Source organism: Onychomys torridus, chromosome 14 (assembly GCF_903995425.1).
Source record: "Onychomys torridus chromosome 14, mOncTor1.1, whole genome shotgun sequence".
Classification (NCBI taxonomy): domain Eukaryota; kingdom Metazoa; phylum Chordata; class Mammalia; order Rodentia; family Cricetidae; genus Onychomys; species Onychomys torridus.
Window position 1 is genome coordinate 44,034,285 of NC_050456.1, and position 25,590 is coordinate 44,059,874.

A 25,590-nucleotide genomic window follows, 5' to 3' on the forward strand; every position below is an offset into this window, starting at 1 on the left:
AAGAGGACTCAGAGGACTCACGTTTCTCCGTGCAAAAGTTCAAGAAAAAGCTACAGTAATCAAGGGCATGCTACTGATATGTGATAGACACACAAACAGAATAGAGATAAGAGTCCAAAAACAAACTTTCAAATGCATGCTCAGTTGGTTCCATGGGATGCCAAGACATTCCAGTATGGAAAGAAACAGTCTTCAACTGAAGGTGCTGGGACAACCAGACAGACACATACGAAACAGTAAGGCCGACTTCTAGCTCATACTACAGATTCAAATGGACTCAAAATGGGTAATCAACCTAAAGACAAGAGTACATGACAAACATAATAATAAATCTTCACAGCTCCAAATCAAGTGGATTTTTTAACCTCTGACAAGAAATGCATAAACAAAAAAAAAAAGAAAAAAGCTAAATTAAAACATCTGTGTTTAAAGACTGTAAAAAGATAAGTTACAGAAATAACAGAAAATATGTGTAGGAAAGGCTAGCAGTATCTACAGTATATAATGAACTATTAAATCTCAATAACAGCACAATTCCAGTGGGAAGTGAGGTCAAGGAGGAGAGGCCCACAGGGCCCATCCCTCTGAGGATGGACAGGCAGTTTAGGGTTGCTGGGGGAAGGAAAGGTAGTTTCTTTAATGGGATAGCTACTGATAAGGTAATCAAATCCTGTAAGCAATCCTATTTAAGCTCACTGAGCTAGCCCCCAAAAGAAGAGCTAGCTGAGAAGAGCAAGACACCCAGAAGTGGAGAAGAGACAAAAGAAGGCAATGGGGGGGGGGGGTGTCAAAATAATAATATATGAGCCAGGCAGTGGTGGCACACGCCTTTAATCCCAGCACTCAGGAGGTAGAAACAGGCGGATCTCTGTGAGTTAGAGGCCAGCCTGGTCTACAGAGTGAGTTCCAGGATAGCCAGGGCTACATAGAGAAAACCTGTCTAGAAATGTGTGTGCGTGTGTGTGTGTGTGTGTGTGTGTGTGTGTGTGTGTGTGTGTGTGTGTGTGTGTGTGTGTGTGTGTGTGTGTGTGTATACACATATATATACACATATATATACACATATATGTGTGTGTGTATATATATGTATATATATAAAATTATATATGCATATGAACATGTCATGATGAAGCCCATTCTTGTGTTTAAATAATATATGCTAATAAAAACAAAAAAATCTGAGAACATGAAAACTACTCAACTTAAAAATAACAAAGGATGTTTGAAAAGATAAATCCCAAAGACGGCATAGACATGGAAAATGAATACATGGGAAAGGGCTTGATTTCATTAACCTTGGAAACACAATCCAGAGGAAGACAGAACTCATCTGATGAAGGAGAGAGACAAGAAACATGTTGGTGAAGACACTGGGGAACCCATCTACTGATAACAAGGATATAAATGATGCAGTAGGAAGACAGTCTGGTAGTTCACAGGTCCATACTTCTGAACAACTTCACTCCCAAGTCAATGATGAACAATACGGAAAGCATACATCCAGACAAGCGACTGGCAGTATGAAAAGCTGCACACACTTGTTCACAGAAGCAATAGTGAGAACACAATGCCCGTCAGCAGATGGGAGGAGGACACTGCTCCTAATGAGAGTGAAGTGCTAGAACCCTCCTATTACCACCATCCAGATGACACTGCCAACCACTGTGACAAAAAAGAAACCAGACGCCAAGGGGCAGAAGACGCATGGATCTGTTTATATGAAATACTCAGAACAGGCCTAGAATGAGTTTGGATTTCCTCTGGAGATGATACAATATTCTGCAACTATAGCAGGGATGGTTGGCACAGTCCTGAAAGTCTGTTTAAAATTGCTGGATTGGAAGGCTGGGGAGATAAGGGACCTGAGGTCAACTTCTAGAACCCATGTAAATAAGTGGGTGGCACATGCTTCTAACCAGCACTGGGAGGAGAGACAGAAGGACACATGGAGCTCACTGGCCAGCCAATGGTGAGCTTCAGGCCAGTGACAGGCACCGTCTCAAAGCAAACAAACGTGAATGGCACCCAAGAAATGACTGATCCCTGGCCTCCATATGCATGAACACACATGTGTACACACATCTGAACATGCATCCACCCCCCATACACACATTTAAACATACAGATGCAGACTACTGAATTGTAAACTTCAAACAGGAAACTTTATGTTACATAAATTATAATTACAATCTGCTATTTTGTAAAAATGACAACGAAACTTGGAAGCACTCCTGAATGTTATTAATTCCTAATACGTTCATCACCATTGCAATAAAATAAACCAACTCAGCATGCAAATAAAAGCTGCCTACCTTCATCCTCAAAAAAGGCTATATGTGTGTGTGTTTATGCATATGTGACTATAGATATTTATTCATACATGAGTCCAAGTGATGGAGATGTGAGGCTGAGGGGATGGTAATCAAATGGACATGCCTTTTGTTTCACAAAAGACAGTTCTGGGAAAAATTAATTAATTAAAGTCCCTTCAAATATGGCGGGAAGCAAAAATTGAAGGATAGTCTTCTAAAGTGGACAGTGAACCAGTCCACAAGTTTGGCTTTACAGTGCTTACCATCTATCTTCTGTTCTGTTTGTTCTCCTTGGAGGATTTTGAGTAAATATTTATTAGTGTATATTAACAGCCAACAAATGGGCAAGGCGGTGCCAGGGATATAGTGATATGCAAGTCAGACATAGTCTCCTTTCACAGAGTCCAGTCTATCAGTGGATAAAAAGCCTTTCACAGAGTCCAGTCTATCAGTGGATAAAAAGAAACAAACAGCATAAGTAGTTCAAGATGTTGAACAAACGCATAATGGAAGAAATATAGTGACAGAGAAGGCTTCTAGGGAAAGTGATATCCACACCCCTCCCAAATACACACACCAAAGAACTGGGAGAAGTATTCGTATTAATCAGCTTTTTGTCACTATAACAAAGCACTTAACACAAACTACTTATGAAAAAGAATGTTCTGGTTGTTTTTTGTTTCCATCTCAATTTTGAAGGCTGACTGTTCAAATGGCACAGCACACATAGCCTCACAGCCAGGACTGCCCTTGACCACGCCAATAGGGGTTCATCAATTACACGATGACAAGGAAGTGGTTATATTACAACTCCAACCAGGAACAGAGGAAAAAGAGAGACTTGTATCTTACAATCCCGTCCAAGAGTATGCCCCAAATGACCTAAGGTCCTCCCCACTAGTCTCTACCTCTTAAAGCTTCCATATCATTTATCCAAACTGCCAGGATCACTTATAGCACACCCAAACCAGTGTGATTTTCCCAGGGATTGTGGGGTGTGGAAGGCAGCAGCCTAACTGACAGATAACACTGTTAGCATTTGTCATATCACTGCCCGTTTAGCAATAAAATAAACAAGTATGTGCTGAGACCTTTCCTCGCGCCATGGATGTCCTTGCTTCTGGGCACACAGAGTGCTGAACAACTTCCAGCTAACTATGGGAGGCAACCAGTGAGTTAATAATTGACTTGCACAGGAAAGCAGTCTACTTCCAAAAGAAAACACTCGGCCTTAACAGGCCAGAAAGGAGAGGGAGGGTATGTATGCCTTGGATGTGCTCATTATCTACCTCTTTATGTAAGAGATACTCAAAATTACACAAGATATCTAACCCATCTATTGCATTCCAGTCCTTGTTTATGGAAATTATTAACCTTTTTAAGTTCTGTTTTTTACTCTAGTTTCTACTTTAAGTGGTGCAAAAGGGCTTAATGAGTAATATGCAACCAACATAAGAAGGGGTTTGTAGGGGTGGGATGTTAGCAAAACTTGAATCAACTGAGCTTCTGTAGGGCTAATCTGAAGAGTCTAATACTGTAGAATTAAACAAAGATTATTTAACTAAATATTTCATTAGGTTCTCGGGGGAAAAATATCTTAGTAAGGACCCTGACTTAAGGTCTTTGCAGAGTCCTATTAAATGTACCGTCCTCTGCAACAAAGAAACCTGAGCCTGGAAGTGTGACTGCTTCCTGCTAGCCCGAACACACTTCTACAGCATTTTGATGGGGAGGCATGAAGGCCATTACCTCTAAAAGGGGAGAGGGTAAGATGAGGTCTCACTTCCAAAACCTAACACGTATACCCAACTATTAAGAAAACACCATATTCATAGATCATGACATCTCCACTATCACAGGCAACTTGTCAGAGAAAGCCAGGGGTTTCCAAATTGCTTACAAAGCAAAGACAGACAGACATGTCAACATGCTGAGTCCAAGCTTTAAGAAAAGGCTTCCCTGAGGCTAACAGAGGTAAACTGTGAAGACTTGGCTGAAAGCTCTTCTTCAACCTTCAAAACGACTAAATCTACAGTTAAATCTACAATGAAACAAAGAGAGGACAGTGACGGCCTTCCTGCCAGGCAGGGAGGGCTTGATCCTCTTCTTAAAACCTCACTGTAGGGGCAGTGAAAGAATGAGAATATAAATATCCCACCCCCACCTCACCCACCCTTACCCCACCCTCCCTTGCCTACCCATCCCCCATCCACAGCAGAGGGGCCTGGAGGGCAGATCAGACTTGTCAGACTCCTGTGGGTCTTCCAGCTTGGGAAATGGACAAAAAGAACCAAGCCCTATGGAGTTTCCTCCTGCTCACTCACTCAGGGTTCCCCGGGCCTCCAGCAGGCAGGGACGCTAACAAGGTGCCAGTTCCCACCAGAGGCACTTTAGGGCTTAAAAATGGAAGGCATGCGCTAGATTTGATGACTCTGGTATGAGAAGCACCGACCAGAGCATCTTCAAAGTCTGCAGGAGTCACACCCCCTGCACCCCTGTGCAGAGTAGTAAAGACTTCCAGTCTAAGGCCAGAGAACACCAGCAAGTGTCTAGTCTCAGATATCAAATAGCGAAATCCTGCATATTTAATGAGTCCTTGGCCAGAACTGTATCTAAGCTCCCAATTTGGGATAAGACAGATCTAGGTCTCTTCTGGGGTTCACTGGAATGCTGAAGAAAGACCTAGAGGCACGGTAATGGCCAGAGGTTCTCAGTGAGCTGACAAGGTCCTGCCCGATTCCCCTTCTGTGAGCACCACCTGCCAAATATGACAGCTGCACATCCAACCTGTACACGCACACAACCTACAAGCACAGGCAGTAAGTGGGTTTGGAAAAAATGAGCAGGTAATGATGATGATTATTATGAAGAATCAGTAGACATTCTACCAAAAGGAACAACTCAGAAGAAACAGGAACAACGCAAGGAATAGGAAAAACTTGCAAAAAAAAGAAGAGTTCAACATTCTCAGAGATACTAGATTCCTGAAACAAACAAACAATGCTATACCAGATGAAAAATCACAAAAAGAGCTTTAGGAAACTCAAAATGTGATGAAAATAGAAATGTTGGCAGAAGGACGATAACACTAAGCAAGTGAGCAGGATCACATGGCGGGCAGAAAGCACTGGACAACAGGTCCAGGAGCAGAGACAGGGGGCAACCAATCCATCCAGAAAGACGGGACAACAGCAAGAGGGAAGTATCGAGATGAACCCAGTGCAATTTTCCCAAGGGGCTGTGGGGCAGGGAAGCCATGGATGTGCTCCACATCTCAAGTGTTGTGCACAGGATGTATAGAAACTTCTGAAGTTAAAGACAAAGATCTCAAAAGCTTCGGGGTCTCTAAACAGGGCAACATGGGCTCATTTTCTCACTACCAACCTCAGAAGCCAGAAGTCAGTGAAGCAATTCCTTAAACATCTCAGGACACCAAAACCATGCAGGTTTATACCTTGCCAAAATATGAGTCATTAAATATATGCCTGTATATATGTATTTTTTCAGACAAATAATCTCCAAAAACTTACAACTCATTCATGCTTTCTTAGGAAATATCAAGAGGGTAAGTTCTAGCAAATGAGAGAAAGTTAAGTGAACAAAAACATGTCCCCAAAGGTTGAGAAAAGGGGGTCTCAGAATGATCACTGTGGATATAGTTAGGGAAGCAACAGTACCAATCAGAATAGTATGAGCATTACTTCAAGGAAGTAGGCCTCCAAAGATGAAGAAAAAGAAAACACAGAAAGAGACACAGAGAGAGACACAGAGAGAGAGAGACACCACTGTGTGACCGACACAGAGGAAAAAACTGGGTGAAACCCTTGACAAGTGCTAACCTTGGGGTTAAAAAAGCTCCATGCTGGCAGAGGAAGTTAGCTTTCTCTAAAGGTAGTTAGTGACCACACTTCAGTGGAAGACACACATCCAAGAATATGTGGGCAGCACAAGCTGGTCTTTAGGGTTAAAAGGTGGGACAGGGAGCTTCAGAGACGGCTCAGTGGTTGAGAGCCTGTTCTCTTCCAGAGGACCCAGGTTTGATCCTACCACACGTATCAGGGAGCTCAGGTCCTCTACTGGCCTGTGCCGGTGCTCACAAACATATCACATACATGTACATGTATACATAAATAGAAAAATAAATCTTTACTTTGAAATTGTTTTAATTTCTTTTTTTTAGATGAACACCAAGTTGGGTAAGTGGGGAAGGGATCTGAGAGGAACTGAGGTGTGAATATGATCAAAGCACAAGCAAATTTTCAATAAACTAAAATATTTTTTAAAAGAACCATGAGCTGGGCACGGTGGAACATGCCTTTAATCTCACCCAGCATGCGGGAGGCAGAGGAAGGTGGATCTATGTGAATGAAGCCAGCCTGGTCTACCAAAAAGACTTAACCTCACCCTAAAATAAACACAACAAATTAAACTCCACAATAAAAGCAAAGCCGTTACTGTGCCTAGGCTATAAACATGGCCGCACATGTACACGCACACGCACACGCGTGTGCGCGCGCGCGCGCACACACACACACACACACACACACACACACACACACACACACATCTATGCTTAGAATAGGAAGTCATTAAATAGATAACATCTAAAATAAAAAAATCAGGAGATAGTAATGTACACCTACTAATTAGAAATTTGGGGGTAAATACATGCAAACAGCTAGAAGATGACTACCACTATCTCTAGGGTATGGGACTATGGATTTGGAGAAGGAAGAAATAGAAGTTTGCTGCTTTTCTTTATAAACTATATGAAAATATTTTAATTATTAAAATAGGCAATACTTTGTTACTTAAAACTGGTTTTCAAAGTCATTAATACTTTTTATGATTATTAAGACTTCAAGCAAGTTCCAGGACAACCAATGCTACACAGAGAAATCCTGTCTTTAAAAACCATGTGTGGCGGGGAGGGGAGGGCTCAATGGTTAAGAGCACTCACTGCTCTTCCAGAGGACCCGGGTTCAATTTCCAGCACCCACATGTCAGCTCACAACTGTCTGTAACTCTAATTCCAGGGGATCCGACATGCTCACACAGACATACATGAAGGAAAAATACAAAGAAAGGGAGGGAGGGAGGGAGGGAGGGAGGGAGGGAGGGAGGGAGGGAAGGAGGGAGGGAAGGAGAGAGGGAAGGAGGGAAGGAGAGAGGGAGGGAAAGAAAAGAAAAAGAAAGAGACTTCAAGTAAAAAGTCCAGTTGTTTCTGCCTATTAGTGCAGTAAAGAAGTGCTTGTTCTGCCCTTCTCCATATAAAGTAGCAGTTTTGAGAACACTAGAAAGAGTCAAGAAATTCATGTGTAATGGCGCAGGCATTATAATCCCAGCACCTGGGAGGTAAAGGCTCTCAAGAAGATTCACAGAGAGGGCAAAGACGGGTGGGGCGGCAGGGAGTTAGGTGCTCACAAGATGCTGCCGATTCTGAAGGCCTGAATCTGGTCCCTGCAAGCTGTCCTCTGACCACTGTGCACCACACACACGCACACAAACATCTTCATCCAGACTGCCAAGCACTCCAATTCAAGCTCCATGTCTCTGGCTCTGCTGGCAACAGCTATTCTACAATGAAGGCTGGATCCCTGAGAAACTTCACCTGGACCTTATGACGTACACAAAAAACAGTCACCAGCAAGAGCCACCTGGGCCAGGGCCAGGGAGCAGCTCAGGGGTACTTGCCCAGCCTGGCTGCAATCCCCAGCAGGGGCAGGGAGCTCATGAATCTAAGTGCTGTATGACATGGGGTGACCACCAGCAACCACTAGAAAGCACAATGTGGACAAGTGATCACAAGGATTCATGCCTCAGCGTAGAGCACCTCTGACTTCAAGGCTCAATGGGTTTCAGTCACACGAGTATGAAGTTCCCCAAATTGAACTTTCCTACTAATGTCAGTCATTCTATCCACAAAAGAGAAGCCCATTTCCCCCTTGATAAGACAACCAATTTGATCAGAATCTGAACACAGAGCCTGCTATATTGAATAGTGAGGCACTAGGAAGAGATACACAGGAATGGCTACATAGCTCACAGGACCCAGTGTCAACATGGATGGGTGGGGAGTGTTCCTTTTAGGGAAAGCATTAAGAATTTCAAAAGAAACCAATCTCTGAGGTCTCAGAGACAGCACATGCAGTCTGCCCAGGAAGCTGTCCTGTATGCAGCAGCTAGAGCAGCAAAGCCCAAAGCCCTTTAAAATACGGGCTAAAAAAAATATTGTGCTAGGGCTGGAGGGGTGGCTTAGCAAGTAAGAGCATATACTGCTCTTCCAGAGGACCAGAGTTCAAATCCAGCACCCACAACTGAGCAGCTCACCTGCCTATAATTCCACTTCCCAGAAGGAATCAAAGGCTCTGGCCTACTCAGGCACCTGCACATACATGCACATACCCACACACAGATACGTAATTGAAAATAAAAATACACATATGAAAACAAATTGTATTATTATTGCATGTGTATGATTGGGGGCACGACACAGTGTGCTGCTGTGAAGATCACAGGACAGTTCTGTGCAGACAGCTCTCTTCTTCCACCAGTGTGGGGTTCTGGGAATCAACTCAGGCCATCAGTCCTAAGGATAAGCCTCACCGGCCCCTTTTATAGGTTTTGAGCTAAATGTTGGACTGAAGATGATGAGGAATGGGGGTGTTTCACTGTCAACTAGTGATGGATAACACCCCAAGGCAGAAATAAATTTTCTAAAGTTTGATTTGCTGTAGGCTCTGGGAGACAAATGTAAACACTGTGACATATTCAGGGAATTGGTTTGGAAAATAGCTCTGTACTGGAGTGGAGATTCAAGGCCTCATGCAACTTCCTTCAGAGGGGAAGAGGACACAGCTTGCTTTGGGCTGTGTCCAGTTTTATCTTGAGGTTTTAAATATGCAATATCAAAAGGTCACTTTTGAGGCCAAACAATGATTTGCATAATTTGCATGCTAATTATGTCTAAATATAACTGCAAATGTGAAGTACAAATTACTAACAGCCATCTCCAGCAGTAGGTACGTTATAGGGATATTTGACTTGTGTGTCTCTTAGCAACCACTGACTGTTTCGCATTTAGAGAGTGGTTGAAGGCAATCTTTAGAAACATGCTACTAAAGAGCCACAGTGATTCATCCGATGAAACAATCCAAGGTTGGCAATCAGTCTGCTTCTAAAGGGGGCAAGGGAAGCAGCAGCCAGAAGAAACCATTTCCCAAGACCCCTTAAGCAGATGAAAATGGTCTTTATGGAGAACAAATGTTGTTCCATGAGCTGAGGCAGGCCTGCTGCTTACACAAACCTAAAGCAGCACAGCCGTACACATGGTACGCTACGCAGTAGCCATCTTTGACAAAGATGTAGATGGGTACTTTAAAAAAAATGATAAAGGTTCTGTAAATCTCATTTCATAGAAATCACAATGTTGCTCAAATAGGGCAGTCAGACTTTTCCTGGATGAATAAGAAGGCCCTTCAAACGAAAACATCCAAAACCCTGGAACAAAATGCAACAAGACAGGCTGTTCTGTCTGGAAATCCATCATAATCCAGACCTCCAGCTTCTCTTTAAAAGCCCAAGGAGCCAGGACATGTGCCTGGCTCACTGTCTAGCCTAGATGATGCAGGCTAGTGGCTGTGGGCTGCAGCAGGAGTCAGCACACTCCGCCATCACGTCCACGCTGCAGCAGGAGTCAGCACACTCCGCCATCACGTCCACGCTGCAGCAGGAGTCAGCACACTCCGCCATCACATCCACACTGCCTCTCTGAGTGGCTTGTTTGTCTCCATAAACATCTAAGCATGCTAACCAACTCTTCCATTCCTGGTGCCAACACATATTCAAATACAACACTGGTCAGAAGAATTCAGTTGGCAAAGTTGAACTGATAAAGAATTTAAAGACATAGGAAACCACAGGGGATATCTTAAAGAAGACAGACTAAGAAGAACCATCTAAGCCAGAGGGTACTCAAGAATTTTATAGTAAAAGTCAAGTGTCAAATAATTATAACATGCCAGGCAAATGCAGGCTACTAATGGTTAACTTCACAGCCTGAAGCCATTAAAGAAAATACAATGCAAAAGGGCTCTCAGAACCAAAGTTGCTCCTGACTGGAAATACCAGCAGCAGATAAGCACAGTGTTTACTACCTTCTTGGGAGCTGTCCTAAGCAAGTATACAGCGTTCACTCATTACGTCCTGACAACATTACTGTGGCTATGTGACATCTACTTTCCAGATGAGGAAACGGATGGACAGAGCAGTTGTGTAACTTGTCCAAGGCCATACAACGAAAACTGGTAGAACTAGGCTTGGTGACGTGTGCATGTACTCCCAGGACTCAGGAGGCAGAGGCAGGAGGGTGGTCACACGTTTGAGGCCGCCATGGTCTACATAGCAAATTCCAGGTCAGCCAGGGAGACATAGTGAGACTCTATTCTAAAACAAATAAACAACAAGTAAGCCTGAACTCAAATCAGCATCCACACTTAACCACCAACCCACTCTGCATCTTCCTCGGGAGGAATCAAGACACTGAAAAGGCCCTTGAGACATCACAGAAAGCAAGCTCAGATTTTAAAGGGGCATACCTAGATGCTGAAAGGAAGCAAATACAATGAAGACTGGTCATAAAATGACAGAATCCGACAAAAATATAGTACCAGGAAGGCTAATGCACAAATAAGCAGAGTGTTTAATGCAAAACAGGTTGGGTGAATCAGAAAGCCGGAAGACAACCACTCCTTCCCCACAATGACCAACAATTTGGCATATTTCCTTCCAAAACTGGTAATGCAGAATGCTGTAGTCAATTGTGTTCGCCAAACTCGGGTTTTGGAAACTTGCTCCCCAACACCACAGAGGTGGAACCATTTGGGAGGTGTTCAAATCACAACAGTACCCATGAATGGAGTCACACAAGGATAAAAATGTGACTATGGGAGTGTCCAGGTGTCACTCACTCTTTACCTTCCACATGAGAACACACAGACACATCCTCACCAGATGTCAGCACACCGATTTTAAACTGTCCAATCTCTAGATTTATGAGAAAGGAGTTTCTGCTCTTTAAAAATTGTCCACTCTCAGGTAAAGCAGTTTCTGCCTCAACCACATATCTGCTCTCAATTTCACACCATGACCCAAAAACAATAAACAGAAAATTCCAGAAATAATGTCTAAGTTTTAAATAGTCATTCTAAGTAGCATAAGAAAGCCTCAGTGTCCTACTGTATCCTACTGTAAACATGAACCATCCCTTATCCATACTGTGTCACTCAGTGGCCATCTGGTGGCCATCACTGTATCACAGTACTTGGATACAGGGGTCAGTGCTATCATCCATGGCTTTGAGCATTCACTAGAGAGCCTGAAGCCCAATTCTCACATAAAGGAGAAAAGGCCTGTAGAGTCACACCAGTGTACTAAGACAAAGACACAGACATGTCTTTCCCCTAGAATAACAGACCCAGACTCAAAACCTACAGAGTTCTATAACATGCATGCCCCATGTCAAAACAGATCATGTATATCACTGCTCACATTCTTTTTCCTAACTAATGTTTTCTACTATGTGAATGTCTATAGTCTTTCTAACCAGCCCTGATGAAGACCTATTAAGTTTTTTCTAATGGTGTAATCATCGACAATGAAGCACTCCATGTCTCTGTAGACATAGCTGGTTGTGTCTTATGGAACCGCTGGGTCAACACTTGCCAGACACAATGAATACTATTCCCTCTTCAGAACTGGACCATCCTAATGAACAGATGCCATGTGTATTTGTCTACCACTCATCTACTACCCATCTTCTGATGGGCTTTGGCTTACTCAGAAGAGTCCCCTCCACCCAAGCCTCTGTTACATCTCCTTCTCCTGTCCCAACACTACAGTTTAAATTAATGTACCTGAATAGAGCATCCTTTTTTCTTGCAGCTCTGAGAACTATTTAATTATCTAAAATATCCTATTAGTAGACATCTCTCTCAAAAATTTATACCATGAACTATGAAGTTTTTAAGTTATAAAAAGAAACTAGAATTTAATTAGAACTATATACTAGTCAGCAGCCATGGTGGTGCACACCTTTAATCCCAGCAGATGCATCTCTGAGTTTGAGACCAACCTGGTCTATAAAATGAGTTCCAGGACAGCCAGGACAACATGAAGAGACCCTGTCACAAAAAAGCCAAAAAAAAAAAAAACAAAACCAAAAACAAAAACAAACTGCACAAACTATCTTAGAGGCTATAGAAATATCTTTATGATGGCCAATTTACTCCCATCTAGGAACACACTGCATTCCAAAATTCATTCAAGCCTGCTCTGTAAAACTGGACTGTAAGTTTCACATAGATTAAAATTTTGTTTCAAATTGGGACTACAGCTTAGCAGTGAAACACATGCTTAGGCAATGTGAGGCCTTGGATTAACTTAACAGCACTAAAAGAATATTCAAAAGGTGAAGATTTTTAAATTACTATTAGAATCAAACAGATACTGTGAGATGAAAAGGGTCCAAAGGGATGAGCATTTCATAACGATGAGACTTCCCAGACGGAACCAGCGAGTGATGCACACAAGTCATTCCCCAGCGAGCCCATTTGTGACTTAACACAGAAGACACTGAGTCTCAGAAGCACCAGTGTGCTTGAGACTGAAGGTAAGAACTCATTGTATCCACACTGTCAAATGAACAGCATTCGGGTTGTCTCGTGGCCCGCCTGCTGCTATCCTGCAGTCTACACAGTGAATGAGCAGACTGAAAGTCAGGATCGAATAGGAAGGCTTGCTGGCAGTCACTGGAGCACAAGAGGAGCGCATTCTCAGCTCGCATACTATGTTACACTGCAGCTTCCTTACAGCCCACTACAGCACAGGAAAGCAGCTCCATTCTTATTTTGCTTTTCGTATCCACTTATGGGAAGAGAGCTAGGAAAAGAGAAAGAATACATCTAGTTGCATCAGAAAGCACATTTAAATCCTGTGGCTAGAGTAAGTTTTAACTTAGAAAATTTCCCGCTGCACTCACCAAAACATTTTGAGGTCATAAAGCATCTACAGAAAAGAAAAGGTTGGCTCAAAGGAAACGTACAAGAAAATGTTATTTTGTTTTATGAAAAGTAAGAGTACGAGGATTTTTCATGTCCTAAGACACAAAACACAGAAGGGCTAAGTGTAGTCTGGTGTGAGGAAAATAAGCAGGGACAGGAGGAGGGTGTAGACGATATCCGAATATTAATCAGAAGTGGGTAGCACTGCCAGCTGAGGGTCAGTTAGATGCAGAGGGCAAGAGGGGCATAGTTGGGAGGGGTAGTGCAATTATCAAAAGGAGCTCCTCAAGCCCCAAAGATAATGGGCCCCAGCAGGGCCCAACCTGGGAACAGACTACCCCGAGCGCGATCTCAGAAGCAGGTACAGAGAGCGAAGCACTGGGAAGGCAGCTGTGCCAACAGCGGACTGGAGAAGAAGCAAAGGCCAGGACAATGAAGTGGCTGACCACACACCAGATACAGATCCACTCACCATCTGTACTTCATCTTCTTGTACAGGGAATAACCTAGCTGACCACACCCACAGTTGACAGGCACTTGCCAGGATCAAATAAGTCCAACCAGTTCGCTAACATGCCCCGTGGCTGAGGAACAGTACTTCACTGCCTCAACTCCCCGCGTTTTTTCTTGAGACAGCCTCTCTCCTTGTGTAGCTGGTATTAGTTACTTTTCTGCCACTGTGATAAAACACCATGACCAAAAGCAACTTAGGGAAGAAAGAGTTGTTCTGGCTCATAGCTCAGGGGGCTGAGAGTCCACCATGACAGGGTGAGGTGTGGCGGGAAAGTGGCAGGCTTGCAAGCAGAGGCAGGAAGCTGGGAGATCACATCTTAAACTGCAAGCAAAAGCGAACTTTGAACCTCAAAGCCTGTCCCTGGTGATCTACTTCCTCCAGCAAAGCCACACCTCCCAACCCCTCAACCCCCAACCGCTCCACCAACTGGGAGCCAAGTGTTCAAATACCAGAGGCTGTGAGGGAATTTGAGCCTGTGAAGTGTCTCCCAGGAGCTGAGGCTGCAGGTGTGTGCCAAGATACCTGCCCTGCCACATCTTCAGATGATAAAGTTACACCACTCCAGGATGAGGAGAGTGCTGTATGCACAAAGCATCTAAGCAGGTCTCTCTGCTACTGTTATAAACAAAACCAATTTTCAATTACTGACACATGAATCTGCTAAAATAAGAAAACTTCTAAAAACCCATAACAGGCCTCTACCAGCTTTGTCAAATATCACAATTCTAATCAACAACTTAAATGAGGTCAAAAGTCAGTGCATTTAAGAAGCTCACAAATGTCAGAAAGATACAAGACTGTGAATAAGGTGATAACAAGAAACCTCCAGAAAGATCTCCTAAGACTGGAGATTGATGATGATACTCCACAGAAATACACAGTAGGTTTCACAATTAGATTTTCAAAGCAAGATACACACACACACACACACACACACATACACACACACACACACACACACACACACGATCAAAAGGAAACATGGCTTTACAGCAAGCAACATGCAGAGCCTATTAAAGTCAGTGAAGACCAGAAGTCAACAGAAGTTAGTAAAATCATCCAACCTCAGGATATGTTAGTGAGAGTCCCCCTTTAAGAAATCAGACAAGAGAATGGAGCACCAAGCTGAACTGGCCTGATCAAGCTCCTGACCTAGTGTTCAGAGACGTATTTCACACTTGAAGACAAAAGTACTTCTATGGTCTACTGAAGGATTCAAACTGACATGTGAGAAAAGGTTGATAGAATTAAGAACTCAGTCCATGACAGAGAATGCTCATGGACAACTGGTGGGCCAATCCACATGACACACCAATGCAGTAGTAGTGGACTCTCTGTCTAGAGCAAAACTCAACAGCCTGCCTGTAAACCTAGGGAAAAAGGATGCAGGTGCTAAAGAACCCCTCCCCCAAGACCAACACTCCTTCCAGCTCTCAGCTGGCAGCCAGGCAGCCAGGAGCACCACAAAGTCTCTGCTCTCAACAGAGACTGCCTGCTCCTAGAACTCTGTTGGGTTGGATTCTATGATCCTGCTATACCTTGAGCAAAATATTGGCCGGGGCTCAATGTGGATATCCTGAATTCTGAATTTAATCTAATTAGGGCAGGGTATGAGCTCACTATAAAAGTTAGTGGCTTTTTTCCTGTGAAGGCATAGGAGACCAGACGTCTGCCACAATTATGCTTTTACTTAAGTTCTACTTAGATGAGTGTCTCGGTGGGAGACAGGTATTTTCTTTCCTGTCAAAGGAGCAGCAGTCCCTACAGCACTTTGCTCCAGTGTCCACTTTAACAGACTTAGAGTAAATGCAATCGGAGCAAGGAGGTGCTTCTGAAAAACTCAGTTTCACCATTGTGTCCCAAATCTCAGGCAGAAGGGAAGATGTTGTCGACAGTTTCAAAATGTAGAATGAGAAACCAGGAAAAATGGGTTCCCTAAGATACCCCAAATGGACAGGCTGGAATTCATCCCTGCAGGAGATTTTCCAGTGTTAAATTGGGTGATTGCCCAGTGACAGCTACATCCTCACAGTCTGATGACCTGTGCTCTGCACCCGCAAGCTCATTATTCACTTTTAATAGGTATATCCTGAAGGGCTTCAAAAAACCTTTCCTAAAGAACAAGTTTTAAAGCAACATAAAGATTCACAAACCGGCCCTGGAAGACGACTTAGCAGTAAAGGTACTTGTCGCCAAGCCTGGCAGCTGAGTTCCATTCACAAAACCCACAAGGCAAAGAGAGAAATGACTCCGGAGGGGCTGTCTTTTGGTCTCTAGAGAGCTGTGACATGCATACAACCATACACAGTACACACAAAATACACAAATGCATTTTTGGTTTTGTTTGTTCTTTGAGACAGGGTTTTTCTGTGTAACAGTCCCAGCTGTCCTAGAACTCGTTCTGTAGCCCAGGCTGGCCTCGAACTCACAGAGATCTGCCTGCCTATGCCTCCTGAGTGATGGGATTAAAAGCATGTACCACCACCACTCGGCATAAATGTAATTTTATAAAGATTTGTACAAGCCAATCATATAAATGAAATTATTCTATAATTAAACTATAAGAAAGCTTAGAAAGATTTAGAAATGCACATTCTTTGTGTTTAATATGGAATTGAATTCTACCACAAATAATTTTTAAAAGACATTGCTTTTAATGGGCAAAAAGAGAAACTACCTCGTATAAACATATTTAATTAAGAGACAACGTTAACAGTCACCAAGATTGTTGTTGTTTCTAACAATATCCAAGAAAATGAGATAACATGTTAGTAAATAAATGATATGCACACAACTATAAAAACAAATGCTTACCTGTAATACAAATTTCTGATCTATGTATTTTTTGGCAATGCTGGGTTGGAATTCTTGACTTTCCAAAAATCGTATGAAAAATTCATATACAAGCTGCAACAAAAAGACTGTAGTTAACTTCAAATTAGAATTCATTAAAATTAAATTAAAATCCACGACAAACACATTCCACTAAAACTGACAGGGCTTAGGACATTAGGTTTAACTATCAATCCATGAGTCATGCTACCTTTCTTTCGACTCACAGTTAGTGTGATAATTTTTTGTTTGTTCATTTTGGTTTTTCAAGATAGGGTTTCTCTGTATAAACAGCCCTAGCTGTCCTGGAACTCACTTTGTAGTCCAAGCTGTCCTTGAACTCAGAGATCCACCTGCCTTTGCCTCCTGAGTGCTGGGATTAAAGACATGAACCACCATGCCCGGCTTAGTGTTATAATTTTTACCTTTTAAAATTAAAAGCAAGAAATATGGCCAAAGCAAATAAAAATCCATATTCTCACCCATATTCACCATATTCTCATAGAGAAGCCCACTGTTCAAAGTCTGTCCTTCCACTCCACCTGGCTCTGTACGGAGGTAGTTCTCCTCTTCCCTCATGCGGCCCTGGGACTGAACTCAGGTCAACTTGATGCTAAGAATACCTTGACCTGCTGAGCTATCTTGCCGGCCCATTGTTAACATTTTGTGTACACTCCTCCCTCTGAAACATATACATGTACTGTATATAAATCTTTGCATATCTTAATAAGTTACTTTTATCATTTAAACAGTACATTATGAATAATTTGTGTCCAGAGTATCCAAGCCATCATTTTAGTAAATCAGTCATTACTAATAATTTATAATGAATTTCACTGTTCATAATTAAGCAATCACATATGCTCAGATATTTAAGTAGTTTCTATAGTGTTTCTCTAGTGAAATACTCTGCGATCGTATCATACAAAACATACACTTTTTCAATTACTTCATGAGTACATATTTTTAAAGGGGGACTTGTCAGATCAAAAGACACCCAAAAACATTCTGGATTGTGCATAATCACTGCCAGATTTTCTTTAAGAAAGTATGTCATTTTATACTCTTCTAAGCAATGTTTGTGTAACTCAATATCCTCGTTTGGAAACAGCACAGTCATATGGGCAGGGTCAACCTCAAATAACTGTTCAGATAAACAGTGCAAGATGGATGTTTACTCTCTGTGGGTATAATAGATCTATGTTAAAGGCCACATCAGACTAGACGGCAGCATCACTGAACCAAAACTCTTAAGAACCCAGCTGCAGCCCTTACTAGCTGGATAAGCCTAATCATGCTCATTTTCTGAAATTCTGTTTCTTTCATTTTGCAATGGAGATGACAGTAAGATTCAATGTAATGTTACATGTAAAGCCTTCTGTATGTGACAAACATAATCACCATCATTTGCCTAAAACAACACTTGTGTTTTTTTTTCTTCTACAATTAAAATTAATAGACATACCCAAGAGCTTTGAGATAAATATGCATATATGTGTGTGAATATTTAATTTCGATGTATTTATAAGGAAAAGCTGAGAAAGTTTAAAATATGCTTCATTTCATTTTACAATAAAATACACTACATGTTAACATAAGTGTGTGTGTGTGTGTGTGTATATGTATGTATATATATATATATGTTTTTTTTTTAAACCAACTGTTATTTTAAACATTATTATAAAGAAAAGAACTTAGCTAGGGCTGCTGAGCCATGCCTGAAATCCCAGCTCTCAGAGACTGGGGCAGGAGTCTAAGTGAGTTTAAGGCCAGGTTGTCTACTTAGGAGAACCCTGACTTGAAAAAATAAGATTAATAAATAAGACGTTGCACTGTTTGTATTTTTGGTAAAACTCTTTAATACCTGGTATATCAGAAGATAGGTTCACATCTGCTTGACTATTCAAGCTGTGATTTATTGTTCTGGTTGAAGTATACTTTTGAAAAAGTCAAGGCTGGGAAAAGAGTATTTTGGAGTCTTCTCACAGAATCATATTCATTCTTCTTTAATGCAAACACCAAAACTCAACAGCCTGTGGTTTCTGAAACATGAGTTGCGGTGCAGCTTACAAGTTAAGAGCATATGCCACCCACACAAGAACTGGAGTTCAGCTCCCAGGACTCAGTCAGGTGAATGGGTGTATCGGCCACCTACAGCTCCAGAGGCAGAGATGAGGCATCACGGCAGCAACTGGCTAGTCACAGTATACTGAGTTCTGGTGTGGCTGAGGGACACTGCCTCCAAGGGTAAAGTCGAAGAACAATGGAGGGTAATTCCTGACATGAGCCTCTCAACTCCACATGCACAGTACACACACACACACACACACACACACACACACACACACACACACACACCATAGAAAAGTAAAAAGTAGAAAAAACAGGTTGCGATGCAGAATCTGAAATGATACCAATGAACTAGCCAACTATCCCACAATCTGGATGGACCTTGATTGTGTGTGTTCCTAACATGGGTCATTTTCCCACTGGGAATTATTGGCTCACTGACTCATGTAGACTTTTCAAATACTGACAAATCCTATTTCACAGTATCTTTTTCTAGAAATCATATTTTTTTTTCTCCCAAGAACAGTCTTTAAATTTTGGGAGGCTGGAAAGCTTGGTATATAACTGATATCTATTATAAGACAGCTATATGCTATGTAACAGATCCTGGCTTTCTAAAGTTCAAATTCTAAGTTATACTTCCAGTGTTTGGATTCTATCAGTATGAAGAATTATTATCAATTGGGCTTCCTTGTTTTAGAAGAATACCTGCCAAATGTCTAAATCTTAATAACCAGTGTGTTGTTTTGTCAAGTACAACTGGTGTCTCCTGAAAAAGCTGTTAGGATAGCCTGTGGTCAAAGCGATCACACAGCATGCTTCCACAGCTAGGATAGCCTGTGGTCAAGGTGATCACACAGCATGCTTCCACAGGACCACCACTGTACTGCAGCATGCAGTAATATGATCTATGCATACTTTTCATGTCACCATGCAGAATATTTTTAAGTATATGCTCAAGGGTCACAACTGAATAGAATTAGTCACTTCTGATGCTCTTCAAACACTTCTCAGATTGCAATGGGCATCTTTTAATTTCAAGTGCAGACAGGGAATAAAACTGAGTCCTTGACAGTCTGACACTGTCTTTATTTGTGCTAAATCAACAGCATTTTTAAATATCACTGTTGGCCCAGTATGTTGGCATACACCTTTAATCCTGGCACTCAAGAAGTATAAGCAGACAGAGCTCTGAGAATTCTGGGCCAGCCTGGTCTACACAGTGAGTTCCAGGATAGCCAGAGCTACACAGTGAGACCCTGACCACCACTGTTTTTATAATTAATAGTTCAAACTATACGATGACTAATAAACACAAGCACAAGGGCAAATACCACAGGACTGTGGTAAAGAAGTAATAGGGGCCAGGGAAATGGCTTAGTGAGCAAAGGGGCTTGGTGCCAAGTCTAAGGAGCTGAGTTCAATTCCCAGAACCAGAGGGAAAAAGGAGAGAGAGAAGCAACTCCCAGAAGTTGTCCTGATCCCCTACACACACACACACACACACACACACACACACACACACACACACACACTCAGGTGTGTGTATACACTTACAAACAAATAAATATAGTTAAAAACTTTTATTAAAAAGTGTTGGCCTTATAGGCCACTGAAAATTAACTGAGGGACTTCTAAGGGTCCAGAGATATCACTGACTTAAATATTCTTACAGAAGTCTGGTAGCTTCAGACTCTAATACTTACATTTGGTATTCCTGTTAGTATTTTTACTGTGCATTTAGTGTGTGCATGTGAGTGGAAGGCCACTTCCAGGACCAGTTCTCTCCTTCCACCCCATGGGTTCTGGGGATGGAACTCGGGTTGGAGCTGGCCCTGCTGAGCTGCCTCCCTGCCCACTTCCCCATGAGCATCTAATGTGATTTTCATAAAGCTGCTGTAGTATGGTGCTATGTCCCTGTAATCTCAGCTATGCAGGAAGAGGAGGCAGGTCTGGAGTTCTAGATGTGGCCTCGGTGACATAGAGATACTTCATGTCAAATGAGGGAGGGGTTGACAATTCACAAAACTGTGTGTGGGTTTGGTTTGGTTTTCTCTCAAAAGCTTTCTAAATTCGGAGTGGGGGTGTCTTTCCCAGTGATGTGGTAGTGTTGTAGTCACAATATGGCTTGAATGATCCCTCCTCACACAACTGTTCTCTCTTCATCACACTCATTTCTCAACTCCTGATTTTCCACATAGAACTGCAAACTTACTCAAACTCCCTGACCTGAATCCACACAAAGGAAGAGCTCCTTCTCCCAGGCCGCACTTGGCCATCAGCCTTTCCACCGGGGCTGACGACTGGCTTTTTCTACTCTGGTCCCTTGAAAGCAGTTGCAGCTTAAAGTAACTTGTGGAAACACTTGAGACACATTTAGAAATAAGCACAAACTGCACCTCAGAATCCAAAGTCTCCCTTGAGTTTCTAAAGGGAGAAAATGGGGAGGGAGGGTAAATTACTATTTGAGGTCTCGTAAGGAAGGTCCAAGAGCAAAGAGTGAACATTCCTGGCATCAGGTCGCACTCTAAGGCACTGAAAGCCATCCTTAATTATAAACAGGTCCTGCAAAGTTATATTCTACTGGGAAGGCAGATCTAATCTCAGAAAACACACAAAAAATAACCATGGGAACTGTGTTGAACTAGCTTAAAATACACCAACAGAAGTACTGGAAAAAAAATTAACAAGCATACAAGTAAACCCCTGACATATGTGATCAAACACTATGTGAAATTGATATTCTGTTGTCTATTTTGGTAATTCTGTGTGGGTCACAAATTGAAAACAGAGTTCTGCAGGAACAGTCAGTTAGCTGGACAGTAAGAACAGCCAACTACAAACTAACCAATCATGTCATTTCCTTACTCTCTATTATTCTCCAATAGTCACACTCTGCTCTCTTCTAAAATGTGGTCCAGAAGAGGAAGCATGTTGTAAATTATGGAATTCACAAAAGTGAAAAGAATCAGTTGCTGTAACAATTTAAGGCAATTAGACAGGTATAGTGGTATACAACTCCAGCACTCAGGAGGCAGAGGCAGAAAGGTGGCAGCCAGAGACAGCCTGTGAGAGACAATGAGACAGCCAGTACAAGCTTCATGGGGAGACCATTAAAAAAAAAAAAAAAAAATCAAGGGCAGAGGATGTAGACCAGGCAGTGCCAGCCAGCATGTGCCAAAACCCTGGGTTCATCCCTAGTACTTTGAGGACAAGTCAGATAAAACACTGAATTTAGTGATATATGATCATGGCATCAATAATCAATATGAAAAGAAAGAGATTTCTTTAAATTATTTATTGTGGTGTGTGTGTGTGTGTGTGTGTGTGTGTGTGTGTGTGTGTGTGTAGACTTGTACATGGGAAGTCAAGAGTCATTTCTCTTCTTCCATCTTGAGTTCCAGGGACTAAACTTGGATTTCCAGACAGGTGTGGCAAGCACCTTCACACTCAGCCATCTTGCCAGGCTGATGAGATTTCTTACACACTCCCTGAATGATCTCATCAGTTAACACCATCCACTTGAGAAATGGGAAGAATGGGAAGGTGACGGATTTGTGCAGTAAGGCTACCCAAAGGGAACCTAGGGCTCTTGACACAAGTCTGGAGCCTGCACCAGGATGTCCACACAGCAGCAGAGAGTGAAGCCACGCAGGCCCTCTCGCTCTGGCCTCACCTCTGTATCTTCTGAGACAGGACCTCACAAAGCCTTCCCTGGCCTTGAACATATTCTACATCTGAGGACAACTGTGAGCCCCTGACTGCCCAGCCTCTGTCTCCTGGGCCACCATATCTGCTGTTTCTGTGACTTTTCAAAGTCACCTCTTTGCACCTGCTCCAACCTTAGTCACACTAGCTCCCTTGGAGCTAAGACAGGGCTGTAAGGCTTGAACAAGATGTCAGCACACATATAGCCAGCCCCTTTTGTAAACATTCCTGACTTCATATCTAAAAGGGCAGAAGTCTCATTGCCAGGCCTCACTGTTTTACTGTAGCGTCATATGAACCAGCAATTAACATTCCCACAGTCAGTCAGTGAAGCCAGGGTGCAGTACACACGTTAATGCAATAGCTTAGAAATTAACTTAGCCTTCTATTTTATATCATTAAGTACAATTTTATCTGCAAGTTCTTTATAATGACATTTTAATAATTTTTTTAAGTTCAGGAAGATAAATTGAAATACTGAGTAAGTCCTTGTTGAATTTTAGCAGAAACTTATGTCTAAGAAAGTGCTGAAAATGCTTTGCAAATGGCAAGAATGGCCGGGCTCTTCACTGAGATGTACACCACAAGATGTAGGACATTCCTAGAAAAAATAACTTTTTCTTTTTTAATTATTTTTTCTCTCAGACTAAATTTCAATCAAATTGTCAGGCACCAAGCATTAAGAATAAGACATGACACCTAGTTACAGTGGCACACACCTCTGGAAGCAGAGGCAGGTGGATCAGAGTTCGAGGCCAGTCTGGTCTACAGAGTGAGCTCCAGAACAGCCAGGGCTACCCAGAGAAACCCTGTCTCAAAAAAAGAATAAGACACGACATTTCCCCCAATGGTGTAGCCACCAGTAAGTTGCCCTTGTCCCAGTAAATAAGCCCTGACCCATGCTCATGCAAGCAACCTTAACTCAACTCAGTGGTTTAAAAAAAAAAAAAAAAAAAAATCAATCCAGGCATGGTGGCACATGCCTTAATTCCAGCACTCACGAGGCAGGGCCAGACAGATCTCTGGATTACATAGTAAGACCCTGTTTCAAAAACTGAAAAGAAAAAAGAAAGAAAATCAAAGCAGGCTGCAGATGTGTGGAAAAGCAAAGTTTCAGTGATAGAAGAGGTCGAGAGGATGAGGAGGGAACTGACCAAAGCTCGCTAGGTTCATGCAAGTCACTAAAGAATTCTTGGGGTTGAGGATTTAGCTCAGTGGTAGAGCACTTGCCTAGCAAGCGCAAGGCCCTGGGTTCGATCCTCAGCTAAAAAAAAAAAAAAAAAGAATTCTTAAAGAAGAGTGAAACACAACAGGAATTCTACCATTCAAAGGGGTTTTGTTCCGTTCTTTTTTGAACTTTGTATCACCTAGGATATATGAAAAGCACACGAGGCTTACAAATCTTACAGTACAGATAATTCACCAGGCAGTTAGAGAAAAGAAACATCTAAACTAAGAAATCAAATAGTGTTTAAACTAATGTAATTTGCCCAGCCTTGGTACCTATAACAGGACCACACACTGTCAAGCCTGAGGACATGTTGAAAAAAACAGCCCTGCCCTGTAACTAAGAAAAACATCCCACTGTGTACTTACAGCAACCTATAGGTACCAGAAAGGGACAGGCCAAGCAGCAAATCTGTATCAAAGCCTCTAAAGTGGGGAAAGTATCCACTGGGCTGCAGACGGAAGGGGGGAAGGCGTTCTCTCCCACCCACCCCGCTTCCTTCTTGTTATTTATCACTGGCCTCTGAAGCCATTCCAACTCAATGGAAAAATGGCTTTAGGGGTCAGCAGAGTCAAGCTCCTCTGTTTTCTTCTTTTGAGGGATGTTGGCCCCCAGAAAGGACACAAAGGAATAAGGAGCTGAAAAGTATCAGCTAATGTGTAAGTAAACAAAGTAGGACCTGCCACTAGCCTACAAAAGGCACTGGTGGTCCTGACTCCCCTGGCCTGGGAAGTGATCTCAGCTCAGAAGAAAACAGACCTTCACCGCTGCTTTCTCTGTTGTTTCTCACACCACTGGAAAGGAAACTGCAGTTGGGCTTTGCCCTTGGAGGAAATGGAGGAAACCCACTCACTGTTATCACAAAGACAAGGCTTACAAGGTCCCTGGGCACCTACTGCTAAAAACAAGGTAGGTACTCCACGACCTAATCACATCCAGCTAACACTAATGTGAAAACAGTCTTCCTCTGGTTTGAAACTCCACTGGGCGGGGCTACAGAAAGGTTCTGATGAAGGAATAAGACCTGCAGCATGAGGACCCAGTGGGTCATGCGGAAGTACTGCACTGAGCCCAGCTCCTCCTTTTGCTATTCCAGTTATCAAGCACAAGCAACACGAAAGCTCCAGCACTCGGGAGGCAGGAGCAGGGGATCTCTGAGTTCAAGGCCAGCCTCGTCTACAGAGTGAGTTCTGGTACAGCCAGGGACACAACAAAGAAACCCTGTCTTAAAAACTAAAGAAGAAAAGACAGACAAAAAGCACTCCAGCTCACCACTGTGTCTTCTAATTAGGTCACTTCCTTCAAGGAGTGCCCACACTCACTAGAAGAGTTAAGGGAGTTTTCTTTCATAACAGAAATGTAAAGTCAAAGTACCTGTAAGTGGGGCCACGACGCCTCGAGGGTAGGTTCATCTTCTTCTGGGTCGAATTCATTGCTGTCACTAGGAGGGAGAGTTCGGAATATATTGCAAGATACCTAAAAATAAACAAGCAGCAATCAGCTCCAAGTACCTTTGGCAGGTGCTCTGGGGACACAGTGCCCATGGGAATGCCACAGGACTGAAAACAGGGACCTCTTTCCACGGGCTCCAGGCGGGGACCACCTTGAGGCGAAGCTGGAAAGCCCCAGGGTGACATCTGGCACTCTCGGTGGCATCCCCACCCCTGTGAGTGGACATGTCCCATCAGAGTTGGTGCTGGTTTACTTACCACTCAACTGTGTTTCTAACGAGTCCATTTACACTAATACACTAATTACTACTAATGGCTACAAGCACTTCCTTTTCCTGCCTCACTCACAATTTACAATTCAAAATTTATACGTTTATTGTTGAATTCATAATGAAATTTCTGGTAGTTGCACAGA

At 42.6% G+C, this 25,590-nt stretch overlaps 1 protein-coding gene across 2 annotated transcripts in view; it reads right to left on the bottom strand.

The window, feature by feature from the left end:
* Ppp2r5e (protein phosphatase 2 regulatory subunit B'epsilon) overlaps nt 1–25,590 on the bottom strand; it is a 152,137-nt gene that overhangs the window by 19,593 nt on the left and 106,954 nt on the right. For both annotated transcript variants that reach the window (XM_036205845.1, XM_036205843.1), the window contains exons 4-5: nt 25,099–25,200; nt 16,701–16,793 (exon numbers count right to left, since the gene is read on the bottom strand). In XM_036205845.1, coding sequence (XP_036061738.1) covers nt 16,701–16,793; nt 25,099–25,200 — 195 coding nt within the window. The remainder of the gene's footprint in view (nt 1–16,700; nt 16,794–25,098; nt 25,201–25,590) is intronic.